Raw genomic sequence first — 18,057 nt, forward strand, 5'->3', positions numbered from 1 at the left:
AAAAAAAAAAAAGACCTGAGCTGCTATCGAGAGACAGACGCTTGACCCACTCAGCCCTACCCAGGCATCCCTAGATGTGAAAATTCTAAATAAAATGTGAGCAAGCCAACCTACAATTATATTAAAAGAGGGGCGCCTGTGTGGCTCAGTCCATCAAGCTTCCAACTTCGGCTCAGGTCATGATCTCATGGCTCATGGGTTCTAGCCCCGCGTCGGGCTCTGTGCTGACAACTCAGAGCCTGGAGCCTGCTTCGGATTCTGTGTCTCCCTCTCTCTCTGCCCCTTACCAGCTCACACTCTGTCTGTCAATAATAAATACACGTAAAAAAAAAAAAAAGAAGAATTCATAATGGCCGACTAATGTTACTCCCAGGCATTCAAAGATGCAAGATTAGAAGAAAAAAAAAAATCAGAACATTAACATGTGAAGAAACGAAAACACTGGATCATTTCAGCAGGTGCCAAAGTGTATGAATCCCTCGCTTCTACGTCTGCAAAAACCTTCAATGTAGGCATCTTCGAGGAAGCCGACGCGGCCTCCTCTTACAGAAGCTGGGAAAACGCTGTCGGCTTTCCTGGGCTCCCTGGCAGCTGGGTCACCGGCTTACGACCCGTCCCCCTCACACCCACCCTGGCTTCCCAAGGCGGTAGGTGCCACGTCAGGGCAGGGAGGCTGCGCTGAGTTTCCGTATCAGCAGCTGGAGCAGTGCGGGCTCCAGTGACCCCGTCTTGCGGCAGGAGCAGAGTTTTGCTCACCAGACTCGTTCCGCAGCCTGGCCCTGTTCCAAGTCTGGTTCTGTAGCCCCTTACCGGGTACAGCCCGGGGAGGAGCCAATGTATTTGTAAGAAATCCTCTTTCGTTCTAAGTCAGCCTGAATGTTCTCTGAGGCTTACACGAAACCCCTGACCCATACAAATGTAGCCAAGCTCAGCAGCCCCAGGGGCCCTACTCCACACCGTGGTCTCTCTCTCTCTCTCTGCAACTTGTCACCTCACTTCCTGCTGCTTGACTCCTTGCTTTCTCCATGGTTTCAGGTACTCTTTGCAGCAGGCTAATGAGATAAATGGCAGATCTGGACATTCACTGCATCTGGCTCAAGTGTCACCGGTGCTGAGCAGACAGGAGCAGGCCCGTGACGTCCCTTGTGGGGACAGTAGGTGGAGCATGTTCATCATCGGGAAGAGAACCAACAGACACGGCAGCTCACTTTCTTATAGGCACCTAACTTGGTCTTGGGAAGCTTTTGTTGTTGTTGTTTTGTTTGTTTGAAGTGATTTCTACACCCAACGTGGGCCTCGAACTCATGACCCTGAGACCAAGAGTCACATGCTCCACCAACTGAGCCAGCCGGGTACCCCAAGTCTTGGAGGTCTTAAAAGGCTTTCCAAAGGAAGAAATTCTGGGCTGGAACTTCCCAGATAAGTGAGGGTCGGGCAGAAGGGAGGCCAGAGTCAGGAGACCAGCTGGGAGGCTGTCGCAGTGGGGTGTAGAAAGAAAATGGTACCTCGGACTGGCGATGGTGGCGGTGGGAACAGGAAAAGTGGATTTCAGAGAGATTAGGAGCTGAAATGAGCGTGACCAGGTGACAGGTTGGACAGGGAATGAGAGGGGAAGGGTTCAGGGTGGCCATCAGGGATCTGTTGGTACTGAGCGGCCAAATGCGTGGATGGTGGTACCATTCGCCGGGTTGGACAACAGGGGGTGTATCTCAGTTTTGAACACGCAGCTTCAATGCCTGTGGGACATCCAAGGATTCCAAAGGGCAGGGGGACCTAGGGGTTTGGGTCTCAGGAGAGGGGTCTGGGCTAGACATAGGTTTGAGTCACTGGGGTGTAGGTGTGGTTGAAAAGCAAGGAAAAGAAAGAGGGTGATCCCAGGTGTTTGTGTAGCACAAGAGGAGGGGCGTGCGCCTGGGTGGCTCAGTCGGTTGAGTGTCTGACTTCAGCTGAGATCATGATCTCACAGTTAGTGGGTTCGAGCCCCGCATCGGGCTCTGTGCTGACAGCTCGGAGCCTGGAGCCTGCTTTGGATTCTGTCTCCCCCTCTCTCTCTCTCTGCCCCTCCCCACTTGTGCTCTGTCCCTCTCAAAAATAAATGTCAAAAAAAAAAAAAAAAGAAAGAAAGAAAGAAAAGGAGAGGGCCAAAGGCCAAACTCCGGGGGTGAACTTCTCACGAAGGGCCAAAGAGGAATCTACAAAGAAAGTCCAGCCAGAGGAGTGTGCGTCATGAGTCCCGAGCGGAAGAGACGGTGGTGATGTGGGTCGCAGAAAACACGTTAAGATCATAACGGAGAAGCGCCCAGTGGGCGTAGAGCGCTGGCACTGGCGACCTCGACCAGAACTGAGCCAGTGGGTTGGGGGTGGGGTGGGAGGGACCATGCTAGAGACAGGGGGAAAAGGCAGAGGGAGGTGAGGGTCAACACTGGAGACCGTAAGAAGGCAACAGTGAGGGGCAGAGAGCGGCGGCCGGAGGCTTAAAAGCCGGGCGAAGGTGGTGGTTGGAGTCCAGTCCCGGTCCGCCCGGCGGGAGAACGGAGCCACAAGGAGCGCGGGGGACAGTCGTGGAAGGAGATGATAAGGGCCTGTGTCCGGGAGGGAGACAGCTCCCGGGTCACAGGAGTCCCTATCGGGCTGGCGTTTCCTCCCCCTCCCCGAGCCCTTCCTGCCACCCGCCCGAGCAGGCCCTCCCTGGAGTTGGAAGAGCAAAGGACGGAGCCACCGTGGCAGCAGCTCTGTGCCTTCGGAGGTCTTTGCGCTGGCCCGTAAGCGGGACTTGGGGGCTGGGGGCCCCGAGGGAGGGGTGAGGACGAGGACGTGGTGCTGTCCAGGCTTTGGGGGGCGAGGGTGGGAGACGGCAGCGGCGGGGGGGCGGGGACAGGACGTGTGGGAGCTCGGTCGGCAGGGGTCCCAGAGGCTGGGGGTGGGGGTGGGGGGCTAGAGTCTGGGCGGGGCCTAGTGCCCCGGGGCCCCGAGGTGCCCACTTAAGCACCCCCCCCCTTCCCGGCCAGGCCCCCATGCCTCTCCTCCTGTTGCTGCTGTTGCTGCCGAGCCCTTCCCGCCCCCAGTCCGTCTGCGAGGTCTCCCAGGTGACCAGCCAGGTGGAAGTGAACTGTGACAACCGGGGGCTCAAGGCGCCGCCTCCCGACCTGCCGGCCGACACGGCCATCCTCCGCCTGGGCGAGAACCCCCTGGGCACCTTCTCCACGGCCTCCCTGCTGCCTCTGACCCGGCTCGCCCAGCTGCACCTGAGCCAAAGCCAGCTGACCCACCTGCAGATGGACGGGACGCTGCCCGCGCTGGAGACCCTGGACGTCTCCCACAACAAGCTGCGAAGCCTGCCCCCGCTGGGACGGGCCCTGCCGGCGCTCAACACCCTCGACGCGTCCTTCAACGAGCTGACCTCGCTGTCCCATAGTGCCCTGGACGGCCTGAGCCAACTCCACGAGCTCTACCTGCAGGGCAACAAGCTGAAGACGCTGCCGCCCGGGCTCCTGGGGCCCACCCCCCGGCTGAGGAAGCTCAGCCTGGCCGACAACAAGTTGAACGAGCTGCCCCCTGGGCTCCTGGAAGGACTGGAGGAGCTCGACACCCTGTACCTCCAGGGGAACTGGCTGCGGACCATCCCGAAGAACTTCTTTGGGGACCTCCTCCTGCCCTTCGCTTTCCTGCACAGCAACCCCTGGTCCTGCGACTGCGAGATCCTCTACTTCACTCGCTGGCTGCAGAACAACCCCAATAACGTCTACTTGTGGAAGGAAGGAGTAGACGTCAAGGCCATGACCCCCAACGTGGAAAGCGTGCGATGCGTCAACTTGGCCAACACACCCGTCTACACCTACCCGGGGAAGGGCTGCCCCACCCTCGGGGATGCGGACATAGGCTATGACGAGTATGAGGACGAGGACCCCTCCACCACGGCTGGGGTCACGCTCTCCACCAACGCCAAAGCCCGCACAACCCACTGGCCCCCACTCTACCCAACGTCTGATTATCCACACAGCCAGACGCCCTATCTGTCTTCTACCCAAGAGTCCACTGAGAGTCAGAATACATCCGTGACCACCCCGGAACCCACGACGACCCCCCCCCCCGTGGGGCGCCCCCCGAGCCCCCCACCGCGGCGCCCCCCGGGCCCCCCCCCCCCAGGACCCCCCCCACCTCGGAGCCCCCCACGACCCCCACGACCACAACCTCCCCCAGGACCTCCCCCACCCCGGAGCCCCCCACGACCCCCACCACGACGCCCCCCACCACCACGACCTCCCCCACCCCGGAGCCCACCATACCCACCACCCCAACCACCTCTGAAATAACCACATTCTTAACCACCCCCAAAGCCACCTCATTCCTTACGACCTGGCCACGTGCCACAACTACCCTCCCAGAGGCTCAGGGGGTGGCTCGAGAGAATGCACGCAGCCCCAGAAATGACCCTTCCCTCGGCCGGGACGCGTGCTGCCTCCTTCCCCTGGGCTTCTACGTTTTGGGTCTCCTCTGGCTTCTGTTTGCTTCCGTGGTCCTTATCCTGCTACTGGCCCGGGACCGCCGTGTGACGCCACAGGCCCCGGCCACAGCCACATACACCACGCATCTGGAGCTGCAGAGGGGGAAGCAAGTGCCCGTGCCCCGCGCCTGGCTCCTTTTCCTTGCAGGCTCACTGCCCACTTTCCGCTCCAGCCTCTTCCTGTGGGTGCGGGCTAACGGCCGCGTGGGGCCTCTGGTGGCAGGACGGCGGCCCTCAGCCCTGAGTCTGGGTCGTGGTCAGGACCTGCTGGGCACGGTGGGCATTAGGTACTCTGGCCACAGCCTCTGAGGCTGGGGGATGCGGGGACCTTGAGAGGCTGTGATGTGACGGCTTTCCTGTCGGGATCTAGCTTGGGGGGTGGGGGGGGGGGGGTAATTACTTTTCCTTTATCCGAAGCCTCTTCTCCATAGCACGGGCACAACCTCGGCAAAGCCGCGGGGGTGGTGAGATGCGGGAGCCAGGAGCTCATAGAACAAGGCTCCCCACGCTGCGGCGGGGGAGGGTCCCAGACCGCTAGGCTATTGCCATCACCTTGGGGGACGCTTCAGGAAAAAGGAGATGCACCAATCAGCACTCTCACACGTGTGTACTGAAAAGACCTGGAAAGAGACATATCGAGATGGGAGCCTGGGGCGCCTGGGTGGCTCAATTAGTTAACACTCAGCTCACGATATCGCGGTTCGTGAGTTTGAGCCCCGCGTCGGGCTCTGTGCCGACAGCTCGGAGCCTGGAGCCTGCCTCGGGTTCTGTGTCTCCCTCTCTCTCTGCCCCTCCCCTGTTCACGCTCTGTCTCTGTCTGTCAAAATATAAACATTAAAAAAAACAAACGTGAGCCCTGATGACCCCTGGGTAGCATAAACACGGTGGTTTTATTTTCTTTTCCTCTGCTTAGCATTTCCTAAGTTTTCTACCACTGTAAGGTATTTGTGTTTAAAAAAAAAAAGCTTCACGAAGAAGAGTTCCTTTCCTTTGGAGAGGAAAACGGTGGCCCATCTGAGGCCCCACTGCCCCCACCCTAGTTGGATCACTCCTCACCCAACAGCCTGGCAAGCCACGCCCCCTGCCTCCTCCAGGGGGGCAGCCCCTCACCACCGCGAGCACTGGTGTCAGCTCAAAACCTAAGCTTCCCTGGAGCGGCCCCCGTGCCTGGGGCCTCCGAGGAGCCAAGGCGGGGCCTCCTGCTCTGCTCAGGTCCGAGGCACGGATGGGAGCGGGGCTGGTGATGTGCCCACCTTGGTGGGTTGTACCGAGTGGTCTCAGTGAAGCCTCCCACTCCTAAGCTAGAACACAGGCAAACGGAACCCACTTCCCCCCTGCTTCTCTCGACCGTGCCCTTTCCCCAGCGCACCGAGCCGGGCTTTCTCTCCTCTGGGGTCGCCAGCCCAAGCCGGGGCTCGCAGCCCGGACAATGGGAGTGCAAGCTGAGCCTTTCTGGCTCCAGACCCCCTTCTCCAGATGGCGCCAGCTTGAAAACCTGACCGCGCTCCTCTCCTGCCTGGAATGCTTCCCTGGATACATCAATCTTGAGCTTGGCCGCCAAGGGCTTCTACGCGCTGTCCCAACGAACCTCTTACAACAGGCGCCTCACCACCTGTGTTCCAGCTGTTGCCGACTTCCAGATCACCGGCTCTGCAGCATTCTCCCTCTGAGCCTCTGCTCTCCTGCCGGCCAGGAGCGCTGCCCCACCCAGCCCGAGTACCGCTAGCACAGGCCTCTCTCCCAGGCTGGGCCAGATGCCCCGCTGTTCACCAGCTCTACCTGCGTTACCCTGCGACGGTCTGCTGCTCTCCTCCCTTTACCGCCTGCTCGCGGGCCATCCTCCCCGCTGGACTCGGAACCTCCTAAGGACAAGCTCCAGGCTCCCAGTGTCTCAGAGCGGCCACCACGGCCAGGCCAGCAGGTGCCCAGAGAGGGTAAGGCGAGAGGCAGAACCGGGAGGGCCCGGCGGGGGCGCCAGACCGCCGAGCCCCACCTCTTCTCCGGACAAGGCTCTGCCAAGCAGACGGTTCCCACCTGCTGCCTGCCTGTCCCCGGGCCTGGCTCAGGAGCCTTCGGGGCCTCAGGCTGCCCAGCCTTCCTTCCAGTTGACCTTCCAGTGCCCTTTTATGCCCCGGGATGTTTTTAGGCTCCTTGAGGCACCGCCTGGGAATCTTTCTTCTAAAGAAAACGGGGAACGTAGTCACTCTCGGCAGGGTAGGGCTCAGATCAGGATTGTGGCTAACACACCCCATCTCCTCAAGCCTCCAGGCTTTGGGGGCCCCAGCTCCACGCGGATTTCTTTCAATCACCCTCTTCCCACAGGTCAGCCTTCCCCACTGACTCCTCGTTCCCTCCTCTTTGGGCTGCAGTAAGAGCCACGGGAGCCCGGAGGCTTTTCCTAGGAATCACGTGAGGTGATTCTGACATCCTCGGACTGACTCTAGTGGCTGGCGGGACCCGCGCTTTCGTCTCCTTACCTGCTGTGACGACAACGCTGTTTTACACGGCGGCGTTCGCCTCTTCTTTTAACAACTTTGCTTAGAAACTCCGGTTTTTGTTTCCCAGGGACCTCCCCTCGTCCGTCCGGCTTCCTCCCCTCCACCCCCCTCACAACTATCCAGATCTGGGGGTGGTGTCATCAATCCGATTTATTGATCGTGTCCTCAGTGAGGTGGAGGAAGGGTCACGTCCTCCCACTGCAGACCTTGTGACCGTCCCCACGGCTTCTGCCGTCTCCTGTCCCCTCAGGTCTGCCTTGGTTTACCCACTGAGAAGGCGGGTCCTCTGCTGTCCTACATGCCCTGAAACTAACACCCAAGAGGAGACCGGAAATCCTCAGGGACTTTCCCAACTCCCTCTGAGGCACAGCCAGGGGCAGAGATGTCACGAGGATCGGGACAGGGAGGGCGAGGTGACGCAGGGGCAGGACAGACCAAAGTCCTTTACCGCAAAGGAGAGAACCAGACCGTGGAGGAAAAATAAATACAGGGGCCCAGGGCAGCGGAGTCCAGGCCCTCGGGGGCGCATTGACTGTGGGGGCAGCGGGTGAGGGGAGCCCTGGCACACCGGCTCTGGGCCCCTTGCCTGCCTCAGCCACTGAGAAAGAGACGCTTGTAGGCCTTGTTCATCTGCTCCAAGAAGATGAAGGTGAGGACGGTGTGGGGGCCCAGGCGGGCGTAGTAGGGCGTGAAACCCTTCCACAGACTGAAGAAGCCCTCGTAGCGGACAACCTTCACCAGCACGTCCTAAACGGGCAGGCAGGCAGGGTTAAGGCCTGGCTTCTAGGGCTGTGTCCCTCTTCCCCACCGTCACCACCCTCCAGCCTGAGCCCCAGCCCAGCTTCCTCACCAGCCCGTTCTTGTATTCTGGCTTCCCGTCAATCATTCTCATGTTCTGGATCCTGGAGAGGAGGAAGCAGGCGCTTGAGAGACATAAAGCGGGCCCTCCTATCCCCCTCCGGGACCGGGCCTGCACGCTCACCGGGTCTTGGCGATGTCCACGGGCATGGAGGCGGCAGTGGTGACCAAGCCACTGATCATGCTGGCGCAGAAGTGGCACAGGATGTTGTCGGAGAAGTAGCCTGGGGGAGGCAGAGTGGGGTGACAGTCAGCTCAGAGCTGGCCCAGGCCAGGCCAGGGGCCAAGAGCCCAGCTCTGGGTCTTACCTGAGTCCAGTAAGAACTGCTTGGACTGGGAGTAGGAGGCGAGCTGGGCCGCGTTGACCACGACAGCACGAGCCATGGTAGGGATGCAGCCCTGTGGAGAGGAGGGGGCGGTGTGTGTCAGAAACGGTGGGGACGTGCCCCCCCCCCCCCCCCGCCCCAGCCTCCGGCCCCTTCACTCACCCTCCACAGTGTGGGCACTCCCTCCTCCCGGGCGATTCGAATCAGGGCATTAAACACGTTTTTGTAGCCCCGGCGCTGGTCAGGCGGAAGCCTGGTGGGAAAACAGGAAGGGGTCGAGCTCAGGATAGGCCCGGCCCGCCCCCCGGCCCCACAGGAGCAAAGAAAGGGAGGCCAGAACACATCAATGCTCAGCTCCAGACCAACGATAAGAAACCAGTCCTCTGACTTTAGATTCCAGGGAACGGAGCTAGGGTGCCACCTGACCTGGAACTCACCGGCCGTCGGCAGTCATGCGGATGAGAGCCACTTCAGCTGGTGTTCCCACAAAGGCACCAGTTGCACCGGCCGTCATGCCAATCAGGGCCTTCAGCAGAAAGCCAGGGGGTGTACCGTCAGCCCCAGTGAGGCGCTCAAACAGCACCGTGTAGATGCCAAGGCGGGTGGTGGTGTAGGTGGCCTGGCGCAGCAGGCCAGCTGACAGCCTGGGGAGCGAAGGAGTCAGTGCATCAGGCCAAGGTCCAGGAGCTGCCAGCCCATACCCTGTCCCCTCTCCTGTGGCCTCAGTACCCAGTGTAAATGCCCCGCAGCCCTTCTGCCCTCAGGATGCTGGTGAGGGCATGGAAGCTGGTTTTGTACTCTCGTGTCTTGGCTCCTTCCCCGCTCAGCTGCATCCGGTTCTTCACCAGATCCAGCGGTTGCACAAAAACTGTGGCTCCCATCCTGGAGGAAGGCAGAAGCAGAGTCAAGGGCCACGTGTCTCGGACCTACCAATGCCCACTGGAACCTGGCAACAAGGGATCACAAAGTGCAAAGCCTTTCACGTGACTAACTAAGCGTTCAGGAGACTAGTGGGTATGTGCATAAGCTTCTACCCGGACCAAGAACAATAGATCTGAAAAGTCCAGTGATCCAACGAGGACCGTGCAATGAAAGTGCTCCGGTCAAGGGGGTCAAGCGGTGACCTGGAACTGGAAGCAGTCCGACCCCGGGGGAAAGGAGGTGGGCATTCATGACCTGGGACTTCACGTAGCGCGACAGGAGCCATGCAATGACCTGGAACCCCACACAACCCGGGAAAGCCGAGCAATGACCCAGTACGCAGACCAGCAGGGGTCCTGCAGTGGGTGAAGAGGTCCTGACGGCCCATCAAGGACCTCACAATACGCCGGGGGCCGCGCTGACCCCGAGCCGGCTCCGTTCGCCGCAACAGACCCAAAGATGAACCGGGCTCGGTTCCTGGCACCCGTCCCTTTCCTCCTCCCGTCCCATCCCTGGGGCCAGAGCTTACCCGGCCAGGCCCCCAAACAGGAACTTGACGGACTTGGGGGAGGTGCGGGGCTTTCCGTCCATCCCGCCGGCCCCGGGACTCGCCGTCGCCGCCATCGCCACTCAATGGCCCCCAGCTCCGGGTCCTGCGCGCGCGCGGCCCCACTCGCGCCCAAGGTGACACCGCGCGCGCAACAGGGCCGAGGGCGCGCGCGCACGCCCCTCCGGCTCTCGGGTCCAGCTCCAGCTGGAAGCCGGCGCAGGCGCAGGCGCAGGCGCGCGGCGCAAAGGAGACCGGGAGGAGGGCGGGGCCGAAGGCGGGGCTTCGAGGCTGGGTGCGGGAAGGGGTGTGGCTGGTTTAGGAAGCCATCGCTTAGACGCAGTTTTCACCGAATTGGACTCGCGGGAAAATAGTCAGGAGATCTCGCGAGACAAAGTGACCTCGGGAAGCCAGATTTGGGGGAGGAGGGGAGGGAGGAAGTGTCTCTCGCGATAGACACGGCAAGCACACAGCTCGTGGAAGGGAAGGTGTGGTGAGGACTCTCGCGAGACCTGAAGGCACCGCAGCCGCCGCGGCGGCCGGAGTGGAGAGGTTTGTAAAGCGGGCAGCTCCAAAATCCCGGGCATTTGAAGGGGAAGCGATTAGGTTTTCTGGGGTTTCGACGCTCCCTGCATCTGCAGAGGCACTCCCTCTACCTCTAACCTTTCTTTCGACGGCCTTTTAGGACCGGAAGTCCTTCCTCCCGAGCACCCAGTGCTGGAGGCGGCCTGACTTTCTTTCCCGGAAGCCCTGCTCCAGCAGCTGGGAAGACAGCCCACCTGTCCGGAAGTCCCGCCTCCTCGAGCGCCCCCACCCAGAAGTTTTTCTGTCACCTATGTTTGCCTTGGTCTCCCTTCCCGAGCTTGTCCCTGTACCCGAGTAGGATACGTTTAGTGCCTCCTTCCCCGCCCTCACCGAACGGGTTGGCTGCCCCACTCCCGGACCCGGGGTTCCTTCCTTCCCCGCGCCCCCATGTAGCTGGGAAGCGGGGCCTGGGGGCGGTTGGACCCCTGGGATCCTGAAGGAGAGGAGGAGAGGGCGCGCACCTCCGCTGCTGCTCCTGCTACCGGGACGCGGCCTCTCCTGCCGCTCCCCTCCCGCTGCCATGCACCCCGCGGCCTTCCCGCTTCCTGTGGTTGTGGCTGCCGTGCTCTGGGGAGCGACCCCCACCCGCGGGCTCATTCGAGCGGTGAGTCCGGGGGCTGGCGGGGGAAGGGTACGGAGGGGCGGGGCTGCAGGCTCAGGGGCAACATGGACTCTCTCTCGTGCGCAGACCTCGGACCACAATGCCAGCATGGACTTTGCAGACCTGCCAGCGCTCTTTGGGGCTGCCCTGAGCCAAGAGGGACTTCAGGTGACTTCCTTCCCTTTTGTCTGTTTCCCTGCATCCTCTCTTCTGGGTGGGGGTGGAGGAGCCTTGCCCTTGCGTGAAGCTGGAGGTGGGAGAGGAGGCAGGTTAGGAGCTCAGTGCAGGAGCACATCTAGCGTGGAATTCAGAATCTGGAGGGAGAAGACCAAGTCGGCTCCTGGATCTCAGCCCTGTGATGGACACGGAGGTAGATAAGAGGCGGGGCGAAGTGGTGCTTATCAGTAGCGTCTTAGGAGCCACTCGTAGGTCTTACGAGGCTGGGCAAAGTCGTTGTATGTCTCTGCACCTTTGGTTTGTTTCGCCGTAAAATGGGGTAAGAGATGTTTTCCCAGGGTTATTGTGAGAATGAAGTTAGATATGGAGTTTTGGGGTATTTCACGAAGGCTGCCGTTCGGCAAGAATTTCTTTGGGCCAGTCGTTTGTAAGATGGGTAGTTGAATAATTGAAGGCAGAAAGACAAAGTCTAAGCGTGGGACTTTTAAAGGGTCTGACTGCTTTAGATAACAGTTTGGCTAAATTGGACGGCATCCTACCTAGCAGACGGGACTTAGAAGAGGCGTACAAAAACAAAAAGGCTTTTTTATAGGCAGGAAGAGGCAGAACAAGTAAGTTAGGCTGGCAGTAAAGGTGATTGCGGGAGGATACTTTTCTTAAAGGGAGGGCAGGGGTCCATCCCGCAGAGGACCTCAGTCGTTCTGACCAAGTGATTCCAGATCGACCGGTTAAGGTTCCATTCGGTTAAGATTCCATTCTCGTGGGGAGGCTTGAAATTGTAATTCAGTCAGGTGTCAAGTTTGGCGATGTGGGGCCTAGCACAAGTGATTCGATTTGGGGATTTTTTTTTTTTTTTACCGGAGGGGAGTATGTTCTGTAGGAGTTTGTGCTGCAGGAGGAGATGTGAAGTGGAGCTTGAGAGAAAGGGACGTGGATGAGTGGAGAATTGGTTTACAATGTGGGAGCCTGGAAGGTGGCAGGGTTTGAATCAGCGCAGAGTGTGGGGCGTAAGCCCATCCGGTGCAGGGAGAGAGGTGGTGGGAGGTCGGGTCAAGAGATGCTGTTTGATGTACCTGACTCCGGCAGGGCGCCCCCACCCCACAAACGAAAAGTGAGGGGCAGAGTATGTGCAGCACGGGGGAGCCAGTGTGCTTGGTGGGCCCTTGTGGGGAGCGGACCCCAAGCAGGTGAAATCCAACTGCTGTTTGCTTCCCTTCCCCAGGGCTTCCTTGTGGAGGCTCACCCGGCCAATGCCTGCAGCCCCATTGCCCCGCCGCCCCCAGCCCCGGTCAACGGGTCAGTCTTTATTGCACTGCTACGAAGATTCGACTGCAACTTTGACCTCAAGGTTGCTGAATGTGGAGTGGGGGGCTGGGAAGCGGAGGGTGACAAAAGGCGCCGGGAGTGGAGGGAGGCGAGGGCCGCGACGGTCCCTTACACCCCATCCCGTGCCTTGTCTCCCTAGGTCCTCAATGCTCAGAAGGCGGGGTACGGTGCAGCTGTGGTGCACAACGTGAACTCCAACGAGCTTCTGAACATGGTGTGGAACAGCGGTGAGGTCGGGGGTGTGGACGGCCGGGCTGAGGCCGAGATGGTGGGGGCGCTGAGAGCTTGGAGAAAACGAGTCAGTCCTTTGGGCGGGATGGAGCGAAAGAGCCACCGCGTTAGCAGTGTTAGCAGGGGATGCGAGGGGAGGACCGGGTCCCCGGGGTGACGCACTGATCCCTGCAGAGGAAATCCAGCAGCAGATCTGGATCCCGTCTGTGTTTATCGGGGAGACGAGCTCCGAGTACCTGCGCACCCTCTTCGTCTACGAGAAGGGGTAGGATGTGCCCTCCTTCCCGCCGTCCCCCGTCTCTCCACGCCCCCCTGGAGGCCAGGCCCCGGGGCCCTTCATACGCTGCCTCTGGACTTTCTTCTCACGCCTTCCCCGTCTGCGGGCCTCACCCAGCACCACCCTGTGCCTCTTCCTTGTCTTTCCCGCTCCTCTGATATCGGTATTCCTTTCTCAGGGCTCGGGTGCTGCTGGTCCCAGACAACAGCTTCCCTTTGGGCTACTACCTCATCCCTTTTACAGGGATCGTGGGGCTGCTGGTTTTGGCCATGGGAGCAGTGATGGTGAGTGGCCTGGGGAGTGCGGTGGGAGGGCTGGAGGCCTCTAAAGCCAGACGGGATCTAGGTCGGGAGGTGGCGGTGGTTTGTGCTGGGTTGGCCCAGTCTTGCTCCCTAAAGTGGATCCGTCCGCTCCCCCCCCCTCCCCAGATAGTCCGTTGTGTCCAGCACCGGAAACGGCTCCAGCGGAATCGACTGACCAAAGAGCAGCTGAAACAGATTCCCACGCATGACTATCAGAAGGGTGAGGGGCACAAGGGGGAGACGGGGCCTTTCTCCCAGATGGTTCCAAAGGAGTTTGAGCTCAGGAGACCAGGGGCAGAGATGCCACCCTTCCTTCGCTCTATCCACACGGCCGGTGAGGACAGGACGGGAATAGGGCAGGCGGTGGAAAGCACGGGTGATCAAATGGAAGAGTTGGGGGACGAATGGAGGACTGACCTTGCCTGTAGGGGAGGTGGAGAGAGCAGAGACGTGGCAGGAGTGGGGAGGAACTGGGCCGAGGAAGACACAGGTGAGGGGGGCTGGGTCTCTGGGTCCTGGAGCCGCCAGTGCCCATATAAGGTTGTAGTCAGAGCCCTGCCCCCCCCCTCCGCTCCTCCCCCTAAGAAACCCACTTCCCTTCTTACCTCTGCTTCTCTTTGCTCCTCCCTTCGAACCCCTGATTCCTCGTGCCCTCCTGTGGCCTCACCCTGCCCTTTCTCAGCTCTTCTGGCTCAGGGTGGCTCAGTGGGAGGACTCCCTTCCTCCCCGCAGGAGACCAGTATGACGTCTGTGCCATCTGCCTGGACGAGTATGAGGACGGGGACAGGCTGAGGGTGCTCCCCTGTGCTCATGGTGAGGCCTCCACTCCCTGTGCCCGGGCCCCCAGGCCTCCCCACAGGCGCCAGTGCCTCACCCCTTCCCCCCACCACCCCACCCCGTGCCTCTTGCAGCCTACCACAGCCGCTGTGTGGACCCCTGGCTCACCCAGACCCGGAAGACCTGCCCCATCTGCAAGCAGCCTGTCCATCGGGGTCCTGGGGACGAGGAACAGGAGGACGAAACTCAGGGGCCAGAGGGTGATGAAGAAGGGGAGCCAGGGGACCAACCTGTCTCAGAACGGACCCCGCTTCTGGGCTCCAGCCCCACACCTCCCACCTCCTTCGGCTCCCTGGCTCCAACCCCTCTGGCCTTCCCTGGATCTCCAGCGGATCCCCCGCCCGCTCCCTCCTCTTCAGCTGCCCTGCTGGTCTAATAATCCCCTTGGGCCCCCCCCCCCCCCCCCACAGACCTATTTGCACAGCCCCTTTTCCTCCCTCCGGTTTCCCGGATTGAGGGACAGGGGACATGTCCACCCCAGGTTTCTCCCTCGCCCAACCCCATCCTTTTGAAGGGGTTGAGGGTGTAGAGGGACTGGGTCTTCGTTTTCGGGGTTAATAAAACAGTTTTTGTGAACTGAGGAAGAGTGAGCTCATTCTCACATAGGTGAACTCCTTATCCTTGGGGGTAATTGCCCCCCTCCTTTTTTTTGCCATAAAGGGGCAGGGGAGTGCCTGGAGAATAACCTGTAGCCATGGGGACAGCCCCAGCAGGCATTTACTGTGACTCAGAGAGGGGGAGCCCCACCCACACTAGGATGACTCAACTGGCCCTGCCTTGCCCGCAGGCCCGGACCCATTCTCTGGGACGGACTGGCTCTTTTCCATTATCTCCCAATTCAGCTAGGAAGTGCCACTGTGGAAGGGCTGGGCCACCTGACCAGGTAGGCTAGAGGCAGGTGCTTGGGCCTGGCCCAGGCGCAAGGAAGCTCAAATTTCTAGACTCAACCCCCTTCTAACCCAAAGCCAAGATAAAGGGGGTTGTAATGCCCTCAACCCCCTTCTAACCCAAAGCCAAAATAAAGGAGGCAGGTCATGGGGACAGTCCATCCTGACACCCAGGCCAGACCACACAGCACCTTGTTAGTAGAATCTTTTTTATTCAGAAAAAAAAAAAAAACAAAAAAAAAAACCCAAAAAACAAAAAAGTTTTCCAACCACACACAGGAGGGGTACAGGGAGGGGGAGGTGTCTGTCCATCCAGCCCCAGCCCCCAGCCCGTGTGGTTTTGGCAGCAACAAGGGGTGTGGGGTAATGGCCCAAAAAATAAAAATGGTGTAGGTGTGTGTATGGGAAGGAGAGGGGTGCAAAAGCAGTGGGGGTGGTGGGGGGGGAGGGGTGGACGAGGTCAGTACTGGGAACGCCGCAGGTGGGAGGCCATTTCATAACATTTCTTGTTGATCATCCCGCCGTGGACACCTTCTTTGCCCATCAGCAGGACTAGCGCTGGAGGAAAGAGAAAGGAGGCTAGGACCCAGGTGTCCCGATTCCACCCCCTGCCAGCTGTTCAGCAGCTGTCCAGCCCTGGGGGCTGTAACCCAACCTCCTCCCCCCCCCCCCCCCCCCCACACAGGCAGGCTGTCAGTCACCCTGAAACAATAGGGCTTTTCAGGAGGGGGAAATCAAGCTTAAAGCTGGAGAGGAACAAGCTAAAATTTAGGGGCCAAAAGCCTGCATACCGCGGACTCTGGTTCAGGCTACAAATAACCAGGGTTGGGCCTGCCACCTCCAGGTTTTAACAAAAGAATTCAAAAGACCCAGTTTAAGTGCCAACTTCTGACCACCAGTCTACCTCTTCCAAGAAAACGGAGTTTTTCCTCTGAAAGTCTCAGGGCAGGAAGGAACTGAAGAGGTAACACAGTTCAACTCTTTATATTACAAGATGAGGAACTGAGACACAACCGGAGGAACTATCCGGCGTCCCAGCATCCAGCAGGCTGTTAGGATCCCTTTGTACTGGGGGGAACCACACAGAAAAAGAACCCAAAAGACTACCAGGAGGTACACTGGGGATCTCGGAGCAGGAGAGATTAAGAGAAACTCACTCTTGGCAGTCATGGTGACAGTGATGTTGAAGGTGGGAGCTCCGCCGGTGCTCTTGGTACGGAGATCCATGGTAAATTCCCCGTCCTGTAGCAGTGAGTCCCGGATAACAGAGCATTTCTGGCCCCCAAGTGTCAGCCCGTTCACGAAAAAACTTGACCGGTCTTTGCCAACCAGGACACCAACCTCAGCTGGCTGGAAGGGGAACGAAGCGCCCATCAAAGTTAGTACACGGAGGTTCCCACCCTCTTCTCCAAGGACCCACCTGCCCCCGACTTCTAGGGGGAAGCTAGAACCCCTCCCCCACCCCCCAGCGAGGAGGACAGGTTACCTGCTTTGTGCACATCTAAGAAATTTGAAAAACCCTTAAAAGGGCTGTTGAAAGTTCGTGCACAAAAAGATCATGGTCCTCAAACCCAGAAAATGGTCCTAGGAAGGGACTACATATTCCTCTGGAAATTAAGATCTCATTTAATAGGGAAAGCAAATCCAGGAAATAAAGGGGGCCAAAATCCAGGGAAAGGAGTGGAGTGGAATGGAATGGGGAGCCTTTGGATGCACAGAACTCTCCTTCAGGAAAAGCAGAAGCTCAGAGGGGAAGGGAGGGGGCGGGCGAAGCAGGAGAAGCAACTTTGCCCTTATTTGGTCAAAGGTTCTGCAGGAGTTGTTAGGGGCCCGGACGCCTGGGTCTCCAAGTGACTTAGGGTAGGTCCAGGTATCTCTGCCCCAAGATGAGGAAGCAAAGCCCTGGGGGCCTTCCGGGAAAGTTGGAAAACTTCTGAAGGGGGCCCAGGGCTACACCCGCAAACCCAGCCCTCGGGTCCACTACCCCAGGGAACCTTTCTCCCCCCTCCCCCTAACCCCCCAAACCCCCACATCCGGTCCCCTCCCGCCCGGAAATCCCCTTCCCCCCCTCCCGAACTTCCGCTCCCCCTCCCCACTTCCGGGCAGTGTGGACAGGGGAGGTGGTGATGGGGACAGCAGGAGTCATCCCTCATTCCTCAGCTCACGCTGCCCTACAACTTCCCACAAAGTTCCCCCGCTCCGGGCCCCGCCGGATGGCGGGAAGGGAGGGCGAGGGGACTTCCGGGACGGGCCTCCCAGGAATGCGGGGCACGGCGTGCCGACCCGTGGGGGGGGGGGGGCGTGTGGCGGCCTCGCCCTCTCTAACGGAGCCGGGAGGGCGGGGAGCCCCGGGGACCGGCGTGCGACCCAGGCCACGCGCCCGGGGCTCCCTCCCGCGGCGGGAGGAACAAAGGTGGCGGGGCGAGAGCCGGCCGCCGGAAGCGGGGCCGGGGGTCCCCAGGCGCCTGGCCGGTCCCCGGCCCCGGCGGAGCCCGCCCCGCCCTAAACGAGGCGGAAGTGGGCCTCGGCACCGGGCGGCGCGCCCCTCCCCGCCCTGTGCCCCGGATGTAACGCCCCGTCGCGGGGAGCGGGGCGGCGGGAGGCACGGGCGCCGCCGCCCCGGGGCGTAGGGCTCGGGGGGCAGCGGAGGGCCCGCTCACGTGCAACCGCCATCCGCGCCGTGTCCGGGACCAGGACCCGGTGGCGGCCCTGCGCCGTCCTCCCCGGACCGCGCCCGCCCCCACCCCAGTCCCTCCCTCCGGGTCCGGGCCGGCCGGTGCCCCGGGGCGCGCGGGCGTCGCACTACCGTGATGTTGACGAAGGTTTTCCCGGGGACGGCGGCCCAGACGGAGGGCGAGTCCTTGTAGCCCACGATGGCCGCGTCCTGACAGGTCCCGTCCGCCATGAGGTTGTCGATGTAGGCGTTCCACCCGGCCATGGCGCTGCTGCTGGGGCTGCTCTGGGCGCTGCTGCTGGGGCCGCGGGCTGGGCTCGGGGGCCTCGGGCTGGCGGGCGGGGGGAGGTGGAGAGCTCGGGGCACGCGCTGCCGTCCGGACCGCGGCTCTGCTAGCTGTGCAGCAGCCCTCGCACCGCCACTTCCTGCTCCTCCCCCCCCCCTAGATTTTTATTTGCAAAGGGCGGCAGGGGCGGGGCCTGCTCCCCGTTCCCTCCCTCCCCCCC

The 18,057-nt window shown here is 60.6% G+C and overlaps 4 protein-coding genes across 5 annotated transcripts; 2 read left to right on the forward strand and 2 right to left on the reverse strand.

The window, feature by feature from the left end:
• Positions 1-2,694: 2,694 nt before the first annotated feature.
• On the forward strand, positions 2,695-4,850 carry GP1BA (glycoprotein Ib platelet subunit alpha). The gene is given in 3 exon segments (XM_040453490.1): positions 2,695-2,762; positions 3,009-4,092; positions 4,095-4,850. Coding segments are annotated over 2 exon segments (1,797 nt in total). The 5' UTR covers positions 2,695-2,762; positions 3,009-3,014; the 3' UTR covers positions 4,814-4,850.
• A 2,284-nt stretch (positions 4,851-7,134) lies between these two features.
• SLC25A11 (solute carrier family 25 member 11) lies at positions 7,135-9,875 on the reverse strand. The gene is made up of 8 exons (XM_040453495.1): positions 9,637-9,875; positions 8,916-9,068; positions 8,624-8,830; positions 8,349-8,439; positions 8,169-8,259; positions 7,985-8,084; positions 7,853-7,904; positions 7,135-7,749 (listed from the first exon to the last, which is right to left on the reverse strand). The coding sequence occupies exons 1-8, from the start codon at positions 9,729-9,731 to the stop codon at positions 7,594-7,596; spliced, it is 945 nt and encodes a 314-aa protein (XP_040309429.1). The 5' UTR covers positions 9,732-9,875; the 3' UTR covers positions 7,135-7,593.
• Positions 9,876-9,973: 98 nt separating this feature from the next.
• Positions 9,974-14,571, forward strand: RNF167 (ring finger protein 167). Of its 2 annotated transcripts, XM_040453492.1 has the most exons (10): positions 9,975-10,206; positions 10,340-10,843; positions 10,928-11,008; positions 12,240-12,365; positions 12,483-12,570; positions 12,749-12,839; positions 13,030-13,135; positions 13,280-13,373; positions 13,886-13,966; positions 14,065-14,571. In XM_040453492.1, exons 2-10 carry the CDS (start codon positions 10,760-10,762, stop codon positions 14,364-14,366), a joined length of 1,053 nt encoding a protein of 350 aa, XP_040309426.1. In that variant the 5' UTR covers positions 9,975-10,206; positions 10,340-10,759; the 3' UTR covers positions 14,367-14,571. The 2 variants fall into 2 exon arrangements, with proteins under 2 accessions (XP_040309428.1, XP_040309426.1); XM_040453494.1 differs by lacking the exon at positions 12,240-12,365 and having other exon boundaries at positions 9,974-10,206.
• A 660-nt stretch (positions 14,572-15,231) lies between these two features.
• Positions 15,232-17,980, reverse strand: PFN1 (profilin 1). Its single transcript, XM_040453497.1, has 3 exons — positions 17,684-17,980; positions 16,035-16,227; positions 15,232-15,435 (listed from the first exon to the last, which is right to left on the reverse strand). Exons 1-3 carry the CDS (start codon positions 17,813-17,815, stop codon positions 15,338-15,340), a joined length of 423 nt encoding a protein of 140 aa, XP_040309431.1. The 5' UTR covers positions 17,816-17,980; the 3' UTR covers positions 15,232-15,337.
• Between the last annotated feature and the right edge of the window lie 77 nt (positions 17,981-18,057).

The sequence above is a fragment of the Herpailurus yagouaroundi genome, unplaced genomic scaffold (genome assembly GCF_014898765.1).
Source record: "Herpailurus yagouaroundi ecotype Mexico unplaced genomic scaffold, PumYag 208, whole genome shotgun sequence".
NCBI lineage: Eukaryota > Metazoa > Chordata > Mammalia > Carnivora > Felidae > Herpailurus > Herpailurus yagouaroundi.